The sequence below is a fragment of the Rhinichthys klamathensis genome, unplaced genomic scaffold (assembly GCF_029890125.1).
Source record: "Rhinichthys klamathensis goyatoka isolate OS25496 unplaced genomic scaffold, OSU_Roscu_1.1 h1tg000249l_1, whole genome shotgun sequence".
Taxonomy (NCBI): domain Eukaryota; kingdom Metazoa; phylum Chordata; class Actinopteri; order Cypriniformes; family Leuciscidae; genus Rhinichthys; species Rhinichthys klamathensis.
In genome coordinates, this window is record NW_026606771.1 from 1,103,215 (window position 1) to 1,117,740 (window position 14,526).

Genomic DNA, 14,526 nt, shown 5'->3' on the forward strand with positions numbered 1-14,526 from the left:
AGATCATAACTGTGTCACTGAACTGTAAATGAGTGATTCGTTCATTCCTTCTAATAGCACAGAGGTCTTCAACCTTGCTTCTGGGGACCCACTGTCCTGCAAATTTTATTTCCAACCTGCTTCAGCACACCTGATTGTGTGCTATCAAGTGATCCCGAAGATCTGATTAGCTGATGCAGATGTGTTTGATTAGGGTTGGAACTCAACTCTGCAGGACAGTGGGTCTCCAAGAGCAGGGTTAAAGACCTTTGCTATAGCACACAGGGCAAAAAACGTCACTTGATCAAAGTGCGACAGGGCTCGAACATACATGTGGGAATGAAAAATACAAACTCCGGTAAACAGCACAGAATAAGGAGCATTACTCTCCCCATGCCAGATGAATGACATCATCTTCACACAGAAACTTGAGTTTTGTTTGGCAGTACAAGTACAAACTCTACAGCACTCAATACCAAACAAAATGGCATTGGTAAAACAAGAATATCGAGAGGAAAACACTTTGGAGATTAGAAAATCACATCGACAGTTAAAAACAGCATTTTGTTCATATAAGGCAAAATCAGGTCCTCTCACAGTGTAGTGTTCAGCAGGTTTCTGCAGCAGCTCTTGTATCCCGTTTACTGACCACTGTTGAAGCGTACATTACAGTGATAACAGTAATCAAATCTTCAATTTGAATAAGATATGCAGAACATACAGAAAGTCACATGACAGTCCACAAAAACACCAACATATGGGTTATATTTCTATCAAGAGACTGCTGTACTTTTGCTAGAAAATCTCATTAATTACTGGCAAATATAAAAAAAAGAAAAAAAGAATGATAACACCAATCGTGACATCTTGAGATGTTTGGATGTTACAAAATGCTAGCAAACTGAAATGCCATGGAAGCCATTTTGTAAAAGCAAACTTTATGCCTTCCAGTGTACAATGAGCAATGCTCCCTTAAACACTTAATACACAATCTGGGGGAGTAGTGCTCCTTACAGAAATATAATAAAATAATACATATATCTATAATTAAAAAAATAATTAAAATAAATACATATTATAAATAATATGTCGATTTCACACACATTATTATACAGACGGATAATTCTTCATGGACATATGCCATAATTATGTAAACATTTTAAAATAGATGAAAGTTGGCAATTCACTTAATGTGACAAAATAATTAATAAACATACTGTAAATATGAATTAATTAACATAACACACAAATGGTGTGAACCATAAAAGATCCATATGCCGATGGAATCAAACAGATAAACAAAACACAAAATACATCAAGACAAACAGAAAATGGATGTTGGCGACCAACCAAGAAAACGAAATGCAAACAAACAAAAACAAAACATGAATACATGAAGAGAGTGGATGGTGGACGGTATTGCGCATTGGAAACTATCCAGTGTGGATACAGGACTTCCACCTCCACCACCTCCACCCTCGCTGCCATCACCAGCTCCTGGCCATGAGCGGTTAGGCAGCATGCTGTTGTGTGGGTGGTTGGGAGGACGAGGTCAGCCACTCACCAGATGGTGAACAGAGAGGCCATGCAGGGGAATGTCTCGCTTAAAATTGCATTCACAGGTTCACAGTCGATCCATGCGGAATGTGTCCTCAGTTGCCGGGTCGGCGAGAACCATGTCCGGGTCGTTGAGCATGTGCAGTCCGTCTAGTGTCAAGGGGTCAATCTTCAACTCGTCCAATGGGAACTGAGAGTCTGCATCAAAGCTGACGTCACCAACGCTGGCCAATGAGCTGGTGAGGTCTTTGGAGAGACTGGGTGGAGATTCCCCTGTTACTAGTGTGCGACAAATCAAAAATGCCAGTTAGCAACTAATAAACGGGTGTTCACACATACAGTGACAACAAAGTGACAAGAAGTCATTCATTTTTAGTTGGAGATTTTCCATGAGATCAGTGACGTGTGTTTGGCGTAAGTTTACATTTCATTAAGTTCAGTTTAGTGATGCACTGAAATTTTGGTAAATGAAAATATTGGGCCAAAAATGTATTGAAAGTTTCAGCTGAAACAGTTTTGGAGGACCGAAATCTTTCACTGAGATATGTATCATTAATTAGTGTTTCATAGCATGGTCACAGTTTAAAGATACTTTTTAAAATCATTAACAATGTGACCCCTCTTAGACAGATCAGGGTTAAACAGCGTTCTAGTGCATGGTTTGAAGAAAGTTATACGTGATGCTATTAAAACTAGGGGAAAAGCACTTAAAACTTTTCATAGAACTAAAAATCATGATGATTTTATTTTATATAAACAAGCAAGAAATAAGACTCAGGAACTTATCAGAGATGCTAAATCAACAAACAAAGATAACCCAAAAAAGTTGTGGAAGACCTTACAGGAATTGGGGGCCGCTAAGACAAATACTCAGAAACCAAGAAGCATAGGACTAACAATTAAGGGTGTCCTAAATTTCAATAAGTAAGAGGTTGCTTTTGCTAATCATTTTAATACTTATTTCACTTCTATAGCAGAACAGCTGGTCTCAAATCTTCAACCTTCCTATGGGTTATTTAACATTGATAGGGTAAAATCATTCTATAATAAACTTGGAGCACTGCCTAACTCATTTTCCTTACGGAAGGTTGAGGTAGGGGAGATGGAACAAAAGCTATTACAGCTAGACTGCTTTAAGGGCCCTGGGTTAGATGGGTTATCCCCTCGGTTTTTACGAGATGCCGCTGCCCAAATAGCCCCATGCATCTCCCATTTTTTTAACCTGTCTGTTAAAACTGGTGTTTTCCCCAATGACCTCAAGAAGGCCAAGGTAGTTCCCCTTTTTAAAAAGTGAAACAGCCACGATCCTGGTAACTACAGACCGGTCTCTATTTTATGCACAGTCTCAAAAAAAATTGAAAGGTTGGTCAATGAGCAATTAAATGAATAGATTAATAAAAATAACTTCGTGTTTAAATTCCAATCCGGATTCAGGAAGTCACATTCTACCTAATCATGCCTACTCTATATATCCGACATCATACTGTCGTGGAAATTTTAGGCTCAATGTTGGGCTGACCATGTTTTAACATTTGACCTTATTTGACATGCTAACACTCTGAAACAATGTACTAAGATGTTTTGTCCTTTGGATGAATGTATGTATGTCTCTTGGAAGAAAACCCATGACTGTGTGTATAATAACATAATTTGGGAAATTAAACTAGACAGGTGTCTAAACTCGAAACAAAAAACAGAGTTTGGTTACCTAGTAACCAAAGGGCTTGTCAATGAAGAACCAATCAAATTAAGTAATGTTTCATGTCATATTGCCATACCTCCTTATTCTATAAAACTGTTGTATTTGTGTTTACTCGGGGGATTCTCAATGGGATTTGTCTGAGATCCACCGGCCATGCTTATTGCTTCTTTTTGGGAGACTCTCTGAGAACTGCTCGAGACTCCCGGCCATAATAAAGAACATTTAAAGGACAATTACTCAAGTCTGTCTGTCATTAAAGCTGCGCAGCAAGAGAACAAGTAAGTTAGAATTATTGGCTCTCGACGCTGTAGTCGACTGGAGACTCGCTGGAGATTTAGACGGATGCTGTAGTCGACTGGAGACTCGCTGATGTATAGTTAGGGAGCGGATGCTGCAGTCGACTGGAGACTCGCTGAAGTATAGTTAGGGAGCGGATGCTGTAGTCGACTGGAGACTCGCTGAAGTATAGTTAGGGAGCGAATGCTGTAGTCGACTGGAGACTCGCTGAAGTATAGGGAGCGGATGCTGTAGTCGAATGGAGACTCACTGAAGTCTAGTTAGGGAGCGGATGCTGTAGTCGACTGGAGACTCGCTGATGTGTGAACGTAGCTACTGTCAATCATTTAGACGCGCTAGCGTATAAGTTATACTATAATAGTTAGTCTTAGGGAGCCAAATCTAAAATAGTTAGGTTTGAGGATAGAAAATCCATAACAATACGCAGGAAAATAGATAATGGAAATATTTGCAGAATGGTGTTATTGGATCTTCAAAAGGCATTTGTTACGGCGAATCATGACAGACTGATTGCCAAACTTGAGGCCTTTGGGACAGGTTTAGATCTTACCTATCAGGGAGGGAACAATTGGTGGTCTTAGAGGGAGTGCTGTCAGACCCTTGTGTAGTTGAATGTGGCGTTCCACAAGGAAGTATTCTCGGACCGTCCTTATTTTTAACATACATTAATGGTATGGCAGACTCCTGTTCATGTGAACTATTTCTGTACGCTGATGACTCTGCACTTTTAATCTCTCATTAACAACAATCCACCCTAGAGAGTAACCTAAGCTCTGAGCTATATTCTGTAAACAACTGGCTGATTGACAATAGGTTGCCCCTACATTTTGATAAGACAGAGGCCATCTTGTTCGTCTCAAAATACAGATTGAATAGATGCTCGGAATTTAGGGTTATTTTGAATAATGTTGTGGTCAGTACAAAAGCGTCAGAAAAATACCTGGGTTGCATCCTAGAAAACAACTTGGATGGCAGGAATATGGCCAATAAGGTTCTGAGTAAAGTCACCGGGCTCACAAAGTTTTTAGCCAGAAACACTACATTTTTAGATAGGTCAACAATGATTATTGTAGCCAACGCCTTAATTTTAAATCATTTGAATTTGCATGTACTTACAACAAACTGACTTAAAGGGAGACTGCAAACAGCACAGAATAAATTAATAAGAGTAATTCTGAACTTGGGCCATAGGTCTCATATAGGTAGGTCATAATTTGTTGAGCTCAACTGACTCCCTGTTGAGTCTCGTGTTATTATGTCAAGGCTGATCATGATCCATAAAATATTGTTTGGTAATGTCCCAAATTTTTTGTCATGTCTTATTACTAAGGTAAAGGACACACACAACATCTACACTCGTCGCAGGATATCCAGAGCTGCCAACTCTCACGCATTGGCCGTGAGACACACGCATTTGATTGGTTTCACACGCTCACACGCCACACCCCAGATTTCTCACGCTGAAGTGTCAACCTGGTCGGTCAAATGCCTGGAAGATGAGTTTATCTATATATCTACCTGTTGAGCCACTCGTGATCGACTATTTATGCCGTAAATTAGTTAAAATCTCCCGGAATCTAGAGCGAGCGCGTACGCGAGACAGAGATTGCACTCCAAACCAAGCAGAGCGCGCGCAAGTCAGAGAGGGAAAGCGAGCGAGAGACCCAAAACATCACGACCTAGAGACCTAAAGTCCTGGACTTTATTGTGTTTTTATCCTCGATTGTATTTGATGCCTTTTTTTTGTTTCATGTGTAAGGCATTCTTGATACAATTAAATAAATCAAATTCTCCAATGGCACATTTTGACCGTGTCAGTGACTTTTTTATGCACACAACATTGATAAGTTTACAACAGGTAAACATGTCAGCTGTGTGGATGCTAGATCTGGGTCGACAATATCGATTTCTCATTTTTAATCGATCTTTTAGTCTATTCTGTTTTCAGTTGATGAGTGAACAAAACTTCATTAGACATTACTTGTAGCATGCCTACCATCTAAAAATCACAATAAGCTTGTGATTTGTTAGTTTTTAGTTTTAAATTCTGTCAATTTTATTACAAAATTCAAACAATAAATGTCGTTTTGATGTGCTTTAATGTGGTGTGACAGATCGCTGTATCTCCCTCGGTTCAATAATAATAATAATAATAAACTTTATTTTATATAGTGCCTTTAAAAAAGTAGCATTCTCAAAGCACTTTACACTTTACAACAGTCTAGGCAGTAAAAACTAAACAACCAATAAAAATACAAGGCCGATATAATAACAAACACAGCAATCACACGAATCACATAAAAGCCACCCTAAAAAAGTAAGTTTTAAGGGACGATTTAAAAACTCTAAGGGATTCTGCATTCCTAATATCAGAGGGCAGGGAATTCCACAATTTAAGAGCCAAAGAAGAAAAAGCCCGATCACCCATAGTTTTTAGCCGTGTTGTTTGGACAGTTAAAAGACCAGCTTCAGAAGATCGTAAAGCACGTGTAGGAGTGTAGGGGGTTAAGAGCTCACACAAATATTGAGGGGCCAAGTTATTCAAGGCCTTATAGGTGAGCATGAGAATTTTAAAATCAATACGAGAACTAATAGGAAGCCAGTGCAATTTTTCCAGGATTGGTGTAATGTGCTCCCTTGCACTGGTCCCAGTCAGAACCCTAGCAGCCGAATTTTGTACCAACTGTAATTTACTTAGGGTAGCTTTAGAAACCCCAGCCAGCAAAGCATTACAATAATCAATACGTGAAAAAACAAAAGTGTTGATTAACTTTTCAGCCACAGAGAAGGTCAACATAGAGCGTAATTTGGCAATGTTTCTGAGATGAAAAAATGATGTTTTGACTGTGTTACGAACATGATGGTCAAATGTTAAGTTGGCGTCAAATATCACCCCCATATTTTTAGTTTAGTTTCAAGCGGCGGTTCAAGCGGCAGTGAACCGACCATCTCTTACTCTTTACTACTAGTTATAGCATTAAATAAAAATGAATGTACATCAGAAGGTATACTGAAAGAAACTAAAATGATTCATGCCTCATGTAATCGCTCAATCAGTGTTTCAACCGCAGAAAGACGTTAATAAAACGGCCTTGTTGTGTCGATGTACTGACACTAGGGGTCACACTTGGGAGCCCCAAAAACCTCTGATACTTTGAGAAAATGCCAATGAAAATTGACAAGTGGAACTTGCAAGCACCACTCACTCATTTATACATGCAGGTATAAAAGGAGATGCAGTGCATCAATTCATTCAAGTTTGTGCTAAAGAGGCGAGACAGTGTTCCCTCCATTTCATTACATTTACATTACATTTACATTTATTCATTTAGCTGACGCTTTTATCCAAAGCGACTTACAATTGCTATATATGTCAGAGGTCGCACGCCTCTGGAGCAACTAGGGGTTAAGTGTCTTGCTCAGGGACACATTGGTGTCTCACAGTGGATTCGAACCCGGGTCTCTCACACCAAAGGCATGTGTCTTATCCACTGCGCCATCACCACCCCCATTTCAGCAGGTAGTTAATGTCCTGGCAGGAGGGACACAACATCTTGTTACCTCAATCAGGGAACAGAGGATACAGTAGTAACCAAGACGTTTCCTATCTGTCAGTCACTTTGACATTGTGTCGATGTACTGACATTAGGGGTTCCTATTGAAAACGTCACAACCAGCTAAACCAAGTTATGAGGTTTTGGCGGTGCAGATGTCGGCAAGCTGCTCCGTGCCAGGTAACAAGTGTACTCACAATGTCGTGACCTTTCCAATGCTCCACATAGCAACGTCATCCCCCGTACGACAAGGGGGCGGTAAGGACCGTATACTTACAGAGGGAAAAGGATCGCTTCAGGCGTTTTTTTTTCTTTTCTCTTTTTTTAAAAATAAAAACTTACAGCTGTGCAGACCAGAAGTTAACGCTGGGGAAAGCACTCTTTTTTCTATGCAGAAAAAAGAAAACTACGGAGACCACATCCAGCAAAGGGAGGAGCTCTACAACACAGTGACTGGTGGCAGAGCGGAAGACATGGGTTTACCATTAGGGAAACCGTACCATATGGGATTGTCAACAGGGAATCACTTTTAAGCTAAACTTGAAATTGCCCCAAAAAATTAAATAATTAAATAAATTATATTCATCATTGTTAAATTCACATAGTGTAACCTGGAAGAAACAAGGAAGCTGATTGGCCATTGAAACTGCAGATGTCACATAGATCCAGGGGTCTCATTTATAAAACTGTGCGTAGGATCCTAACTAAAAGTGTATGTGCGCTCGAAAGCCAAAAATGGCATTCGCAAAAAAATATTCAGACTTATAAAACCGTGCGTACGCTAGAATTCACTTTATAAATCCCAGTCAGCAGAAGATTGTGCGCACATGCGTCTACTCCCCAAAATAACCATATATGGAGCTTACAACGCCTAGTTTTACTATGCATATCCTCATCTGCATATCATTTGCATATGATTATTCATCCACGTGATAACATGTTTAACGGTACAAGACATTAGGGAAAATATGAAATACGGATGTGCCGTCACATTACAGTAATAAAAGTCCTTTAGTAGCCTATCCTTGCCTTGTTTTTGAATAAATAAATCAAATATTGTAAAATACATTTCAGAGAAATTTTTCATAATCTTTTCCACTGGCCAAATAGTATTTTTAATTGATTTATATTTTTAATGGAAACAGATAAACCTTGTTGTGCATTATTTGCACGAAACTATTTTCTCAGACAATCTGCTATTATCATGATAAGCAATTATCTCTGTAGTTAAAACATTAAAACACAGCATGCCAGAGGAAAAGTGTTCAAAATCATTGCATCCACAACAAATATTTATATTTAGTGAATATAAAAAAATGCTGTTCTTATGAAAAAAATGCTGTGAATATAAAAAAACACTTCTCAGAAATGATTTCATGTAGTTTAAGTGTTTAACTCCATTAATGAGAATGGCATATTTAATCTAAATGTTTATATCAGAAGTAAAACATAGTTTAAATCATTCTATTATTTATTTAAACTGTTATTGTGAACATGCACTGCATTTATGATTAGGACTCATAATGAAGATTTACATTTTACTTCATCTGCCGTTAGATAGGCTATATATGCGTCAGTTTCACTAAACGGCCCAACGCGCTCGCTGGCGCGGACATTTAAGAAGGGATGGATATTTGCTTCAAGTGATAGGCTTGGTGAGTGAAATTATATTTGTATTATCTTTCTGTATATGTATAATTTTCTTTAGATTTTCGGTCTAAAAGGGACCAAAAAGACATTTAACTCCAGCTCACCATCGGTGTTGCCAAACTGCTCCATCTCCAAAATGTTTGTACGCATGGGTCAGAGTTTGCGTGCAGGTGCGCAAATTATTATTATTTTTTTTTAATAAAATTTTGTTTTTATAAATCACAACTTATGCGTCGGAAGTGGTGTACGCCCGTTTTGAGGCCCCAGGTGTGTGTGATTGACAGCATATAAAGGGGCCTTTGTTTGAAAAGTGGATGTGCTTCTCCTAGTAGTGATGGGAAGTCCGGCTCTTTTCAAAGATTCAGCTCTTTTGGCTCGGCTCCCTTAGAAGAGGCGGCTCTTACGGCTCCCAAATGGCTCTTCGTTTAGTATCACTCAGAGCCTTATATTTTAGCTTAATTTAGCAATTGTGAATGATTTCTGTGTTGGTAAGCAATTTTTTATTCAGTGTTTTCATAAAAGCCTTATTTTTATACATTTTTTTTCGTTATAAAAAAATACACAGTTACTATTATTTAACATTTCAATTAAACTTCAATATCAAATGCGATTTTTTCTCAATGCTGTGTGTAGTGACTCATATATTTATATATTTTCTCTATATAGGTTATTAAGATAACCATCTGAATTAATCACTGAAAACAAGCACAAGAAGATCAAGATGTTGCTGAAAGATTTAATAAATTCCTTTTATGATAAAGAATCAGATGTTTTGAGTTATTCCATGCACCCTCTGAAGTTGATTGAAGCCTTTTTTCAAGTTTGGGCAGACATTGAGGTAAAGAAACCCTGTTAACTTGACAATCACTACATATGGAGTACCTAGCCCAACAACACGAGTTTACCTGAAAGGTCATGAATACTTCATGAGTACTGGGCCTTGCAGTGAGTTCCACCACCAAATTAAGCTGCCATAGGGCGCTGGAAAGTAAAAGTACACCCAGGGTTCGCTAGCCTGGAGAACTCATGTGAACAAAAAAGTGCACGTTATTATCTCAGAGAGGGGAAAGGCGTTGTGTGCAAGCAGTTCATCCAGCTAGTTTCCTGCACCTTATCTATTCATACCTGATAACACACGGGACAAAACTTGTTCAACCCAGAGATTGTAAAATCTTGCAATGGTATTGGGTGTCACCCAGCCTGCTGCTCTGCAGATGTCTGTTGAGAGGCGCTGTTCGCTAGAGCCCAGGAGGATGCAACACTCCTCGTGGAGTGTGCTAGGACTCCTAGGGGGCATGACACACCCTGGGGCTGGTATGCCAAGGCAATGGCATCCAAAATTCAGTGAGCAATCCTCTGTTTGGAGACAGCCTCCCAATTCTGCTGTCCGCCAAAACAGACTCAGAGCATCTAAAGCTCTCCATGCAATCCAAGTAAACACACAAGGCGCGTACTGGACACAGCAATGACAAGGCTGGGTCTGCCTAATCTCAAGGCAGCACTTGCAAGCTCACCACTTGAGCCTGGCCGGGGTCTCAGGATCATGTGAGAGTATACCGGACTGAACTCTAGGTACGTTTCACTGATAGAGAATGCCTCCAACCCTCTTCTTGTTAGTGAGCGTGGTCTGGAGGGCTGTCTTCAAAGAGAGGAGACTAAACTTAACTGACTCCAGGGACTCAAAAGGAGCTCTCTGTAGGCCCAGCGAGACTGCAGACATGCGTGAGCTCCAAAAAACCAAGTCCGGGTGGGCCAATACAGCACATCCAACACGACTTGTCTATCAACCTCCCTGACTTTGCACAACATCTATGCAACCAGGTTTACTGGGGGGAAAGCATATTTTCGTAGGCCCTGGGCCAGCTGTGTGCCAGCGCGCGCATGCTGAGAGGTCAGAGAATACCATAGCGGGCAGTGGGAGGATTCCTGGGAAGCGAACAGGTCTATCTGTGCTTAGCCGAAATCGACTCCAGATCAGCTGGACCATCTGGGGACGGAGTTTTCTCTCTCCCTGGAGTGTTGCTCATCGCGACAGCGCATCCGCTGCGTTATTGAGTTCCTCTGGAATGTGAGTGGCCCATAGTGGACGCTATATTCCCCAGGAGCTACTGAAATTGTTTTGGTGGGACTGACGTCTTTGCCCCGAATGACTTCAGGCAATTCAGCACCGACTGAGCATGCTTGCTCATGAGATGCGCCGTCAAAGTGACTGAACTCAACTCCATACAGAGAAAAGAGATGTTCTACACTGGGGAGAGCTTGCTCTTTTCCCAGTTGACCTGAAGCCCCAATCAGCTCAGGTGTCTAAGCACCAGGTCCCTGTGCGCACACAATAAATATCAAAAGTGAGCTAGAATCAGCCATTCGTCAAGATAATTGATGTGATCTTAGCGGGGCAAGGGCAGCCTCTGCAGAAGGCAAACCAAAGAAACAATCTGTGTCGAGGCAGAATCAAGACATGGAAGTATGTGTCCTTCAGGTCTATTGCTATGAACCAATCTTGATGGCGAACGTATGTCAAAATGTGTTTCTGTGTTAACATCTTAAATAAGAGCTTGTGCAGGGCCCAATTCCATACTCCTTTGGTATAATGATATAAGGGGTGTAAAACCCTTTCTTCAACTCGGCTGGAGGAACAGGCTCTATTGCCTCTGCCAAAAGGACTGCATTCTTTGCATGCAGGACAGGGTCATCATCTTTGCCTGTCACAGAGGTAAAAAGGACACCACTGAACCTGGGCGGGCCCCTGTCCTGATGAGCCAGTGTGATGGTTTCGTGAGAAGCACCAGAGGGACAATCGTTTTTGATGTACCTGTGGTAGTACGGTGACACAGAGTTTTGGCCGCCACGTCGGGAAGCATCACGTCCCAACCCTGTGGGTACACTGAAACGCCTACCTTGCTCCATGTACCTCGACTAGAACCAGCCTGTGATGGGTGAGGAATCTGTGCATCTTCAAGACACATCACATTGACCTGAGTGGGAATTTGTATGTGTCATAGTGGGAAACTCGCGTCCAACATGTTCAGACTGCGAGCTGTGTGATCCAACGGGGGAAGGAGCAGTCTGGATATCACCTCCTGGGAAAGAGCAGCTCCCGTCATTTCTGGGTCACCCGTCTCAGGGACGACTCGATGCCTTCGGGATCTTGGCGCTAGCCAGATGGATGGGCGGCGTTGCCATCCTGCGGGGAGCTAAACGCTGCGTCCGGGCTGTGGGTTCAGGCTGCGAAGGAAGGAGGAATTCAGCCAAGTCCTCGGCATCGGAAGGCATAATAATGCTGCAATCGAAAGTTCGTCCTCATCCGGATTCCTGAATCAAAAATTAGGTTTGCCATAAGACGAACTGCCTAACTCATCCATGAACTTGACTGGGCACAATGAGAGTGACTAGGAATGAGAGGCCCGTGGGGACTGAACTGGCGGAACAATCCCATTGTTGTCCTCATCTCCTTTCATGTCCAGGGGAGTGGCGCATAGAAATTCCATTCGCCAATACTAATTGGCCTTTTCTCAAAGTATCAGAAGTGTTTGGGGCTCGCAGGTGCGACCCTTAAGCCCCGTTCACACCGCCAGCGACACGCAGCGACAAAGCGACACGATCCCATTCGTTTCAATGGAGCGCTGGCGACTTCCGGCGACAAGAGCGACATTGACCATTGGCGACAGTGACTGTTAGCGACAGAATGTGGGCAATGTCAAGCGATGAAAGACACGCGACAAAAGTTCAGAAATTTCAACTTTATGCAAATGAGAAGAGATTTTCGTGGGCGACAACCAATAGGAAAGAAGACTTTCAGTGGAGCTTACGTCACCGTCTCGAGTGCAGGCAAGACAGAAGAGTTCGAAGGCGATTTCACTGTTTTATTAGATTTGACTGTAACCACATACATGAATATAAAAAAATTATGCATGGAAAAGAAAGTTTCTACAGTCTCAGTGAGTTTAATTCATACATTTATAGTTCGAGTGTTGTAATTTTATGATGGAAGTTTAGCACTGCTGCAGTTCATTTTACAGTTTCCCTTGCATTATGTTGACTATTAGGGACAAGAAAATGTATTATTTGTCAAATTCAAATGACGTTTTAATAATGTATGACAGTATGAGTGAGTTTAATTTGTTGATTGATCAATCGTTAATCTAGTAAATGATTTAATCCTCTGAACACTGCCCTGTTAATGTACAAAAACACTCTCCAAACAGCATACTGTTTCTGTTAATTTAAGTTTTCATTTAAGTGTCGATTATTAAATAAATTTGATTAACTGATTATTAAATAAACTTTATTTTTCGATTTTGGTTTTCAGCTAAATTGTTTCGGTGTTTTATAAAATAATAATAATAATAATAATAATAATTTTGGTGCATAATTAGTTTAGTTTGGTCTTGATAGCTTTCCGTTTCTGCGTGAACGGAACATAAGTCTTACGTTAATTCTTGCATAGCCAGACTATTGCCTAACTTCGCAATGTATTCTTGCCAAGAAATGCCTGACATATAAAGTAAATAAACCAATCACAGCTTTTGTTTTAAAATGTCATTCAGGGGTGGGTATAACTGAAACTGAATCTTGTTTACAAAACTTTGTCTCCAGATGGACTAACAGAAACACATTTTGCATGAAACTGGTTGTTACTCTTTAAAATAATTATGAAATCAGAATATTTACATTATTCAAATCAAGTCCCATCCTAATTTTTTTTTCTAGTTTAATATCCTGTTTTACTCAAAAACTAACAAAATAAAGTAAAATGGGTTGTAAACAAACTTTTAATGATAACTTTATGCAAGCATTCTGTCCTCCCCAAAAACGTGTGCTTGTACTGTATAGGTAAATAGCCTCAATGCATTTATTGTACCTCTGTGACATCTCTTAGAAAGACATTTGCATAAAGACATTCTTGTTAAATTGAAATACACAATACCTGTGAGAATGATGTTGGGAATGTTGCCATGGCTACTGTAGCTCAGCTGCTGTGCCTCCTGCTGACTGCTGTGGCTCCCAGTTAAACCCATCATGGCTGCCTGTGTGTAGTTCAGGGTTGAACAGTGACTGGAGTCACCCAGATTCTCCATCATGTTCATGTTGAACTGTTCCAGCTACACGATCAGCATTAGAAAGTTTGTAACTCATTTGAACAATAAAATAATAACATTTGTAATACAGCAGCAAATTTTATTCCTGCACCTTCAAACTCAATCAAACAGTAGTCCAGTCCAGTGAGTGCGTCCTAGACGATTCACCATTATATACTGTGAAAGTGCTAAAGAATTCAAATGGATTTAATTTTGCCCATCCTGAAATAAGTTTCCTGCACAGTTACTTAGGCACTGAATCTCTCTCTTTCTATCTCCCTCCCTCTCTCTATACAGTATATATATACACTCACCTAAAGGATTATTAGGAACACCATACTAATACTGTGTTTGACCCCCTTTCGCCTTCAGAACTGCCTTAATTCTACGTGGCATTGATTCAACAAGGTGCTGAAAGCATTCTTTAGAAATGTTGGCCCATTTTGATAGGATAGCATCTTGCAGTTGATGGAGATTTGTGGGATGCACATCCAGGGCACAAAGCTCCCGTTCCACCACATCCCAAAGATGCTCTATTGGGTTGAGATCTGGTGACTGTGGGGGCCATTTTAGTACAGTGAACTCATTGTCATGTTCAAGAAACCAATTTGAAATGATTCCAGCTTTGTGACATGGTGCATTATCCTGCTGGAAGTAGCCATCAGAGGATGGGTACATGGTGGCCATAAAGGGATGGACATGGTCAGAA

At 40.6% G+C, this 14,526-nt stretch overlaps 1 protein-coding gene across 2 annotated transcripts in view; it reads right to left on the bottom strand.

Moving 5' to 3' along the window:
* Positions 1 to 1,307: 1,307 nt before the first annotated feature.
* The window catches only part of crtc1b (CREB regulated transcription coactivator 1b), a 33,835-nt gene continuing 20,616 nt past the window's right edge, over positions 1,308 to 14,526 (bottom strand). For both annotated transcript variants that reach the window (XM_056266531.1, XM_056266530.1), the window contains exons 11-12: positions 13,667 to 13,841; positions 1,308 to 1,815 (exon numbers count right to left, since the gene is read on the bottom strand). In XM_056266531.1, coding sequence (XP_056122506.1) covers positions 1,604 to 1,815; positions 13,667 to 13,841 — 387 coding nt within the window. In that variant the 3' untranslated portion in view covers positions 1,308 to 1,603. The remainder of the gene's footprint in view (positions 1,816 to 13,666; positions 13,842 to 14,526) is intronic.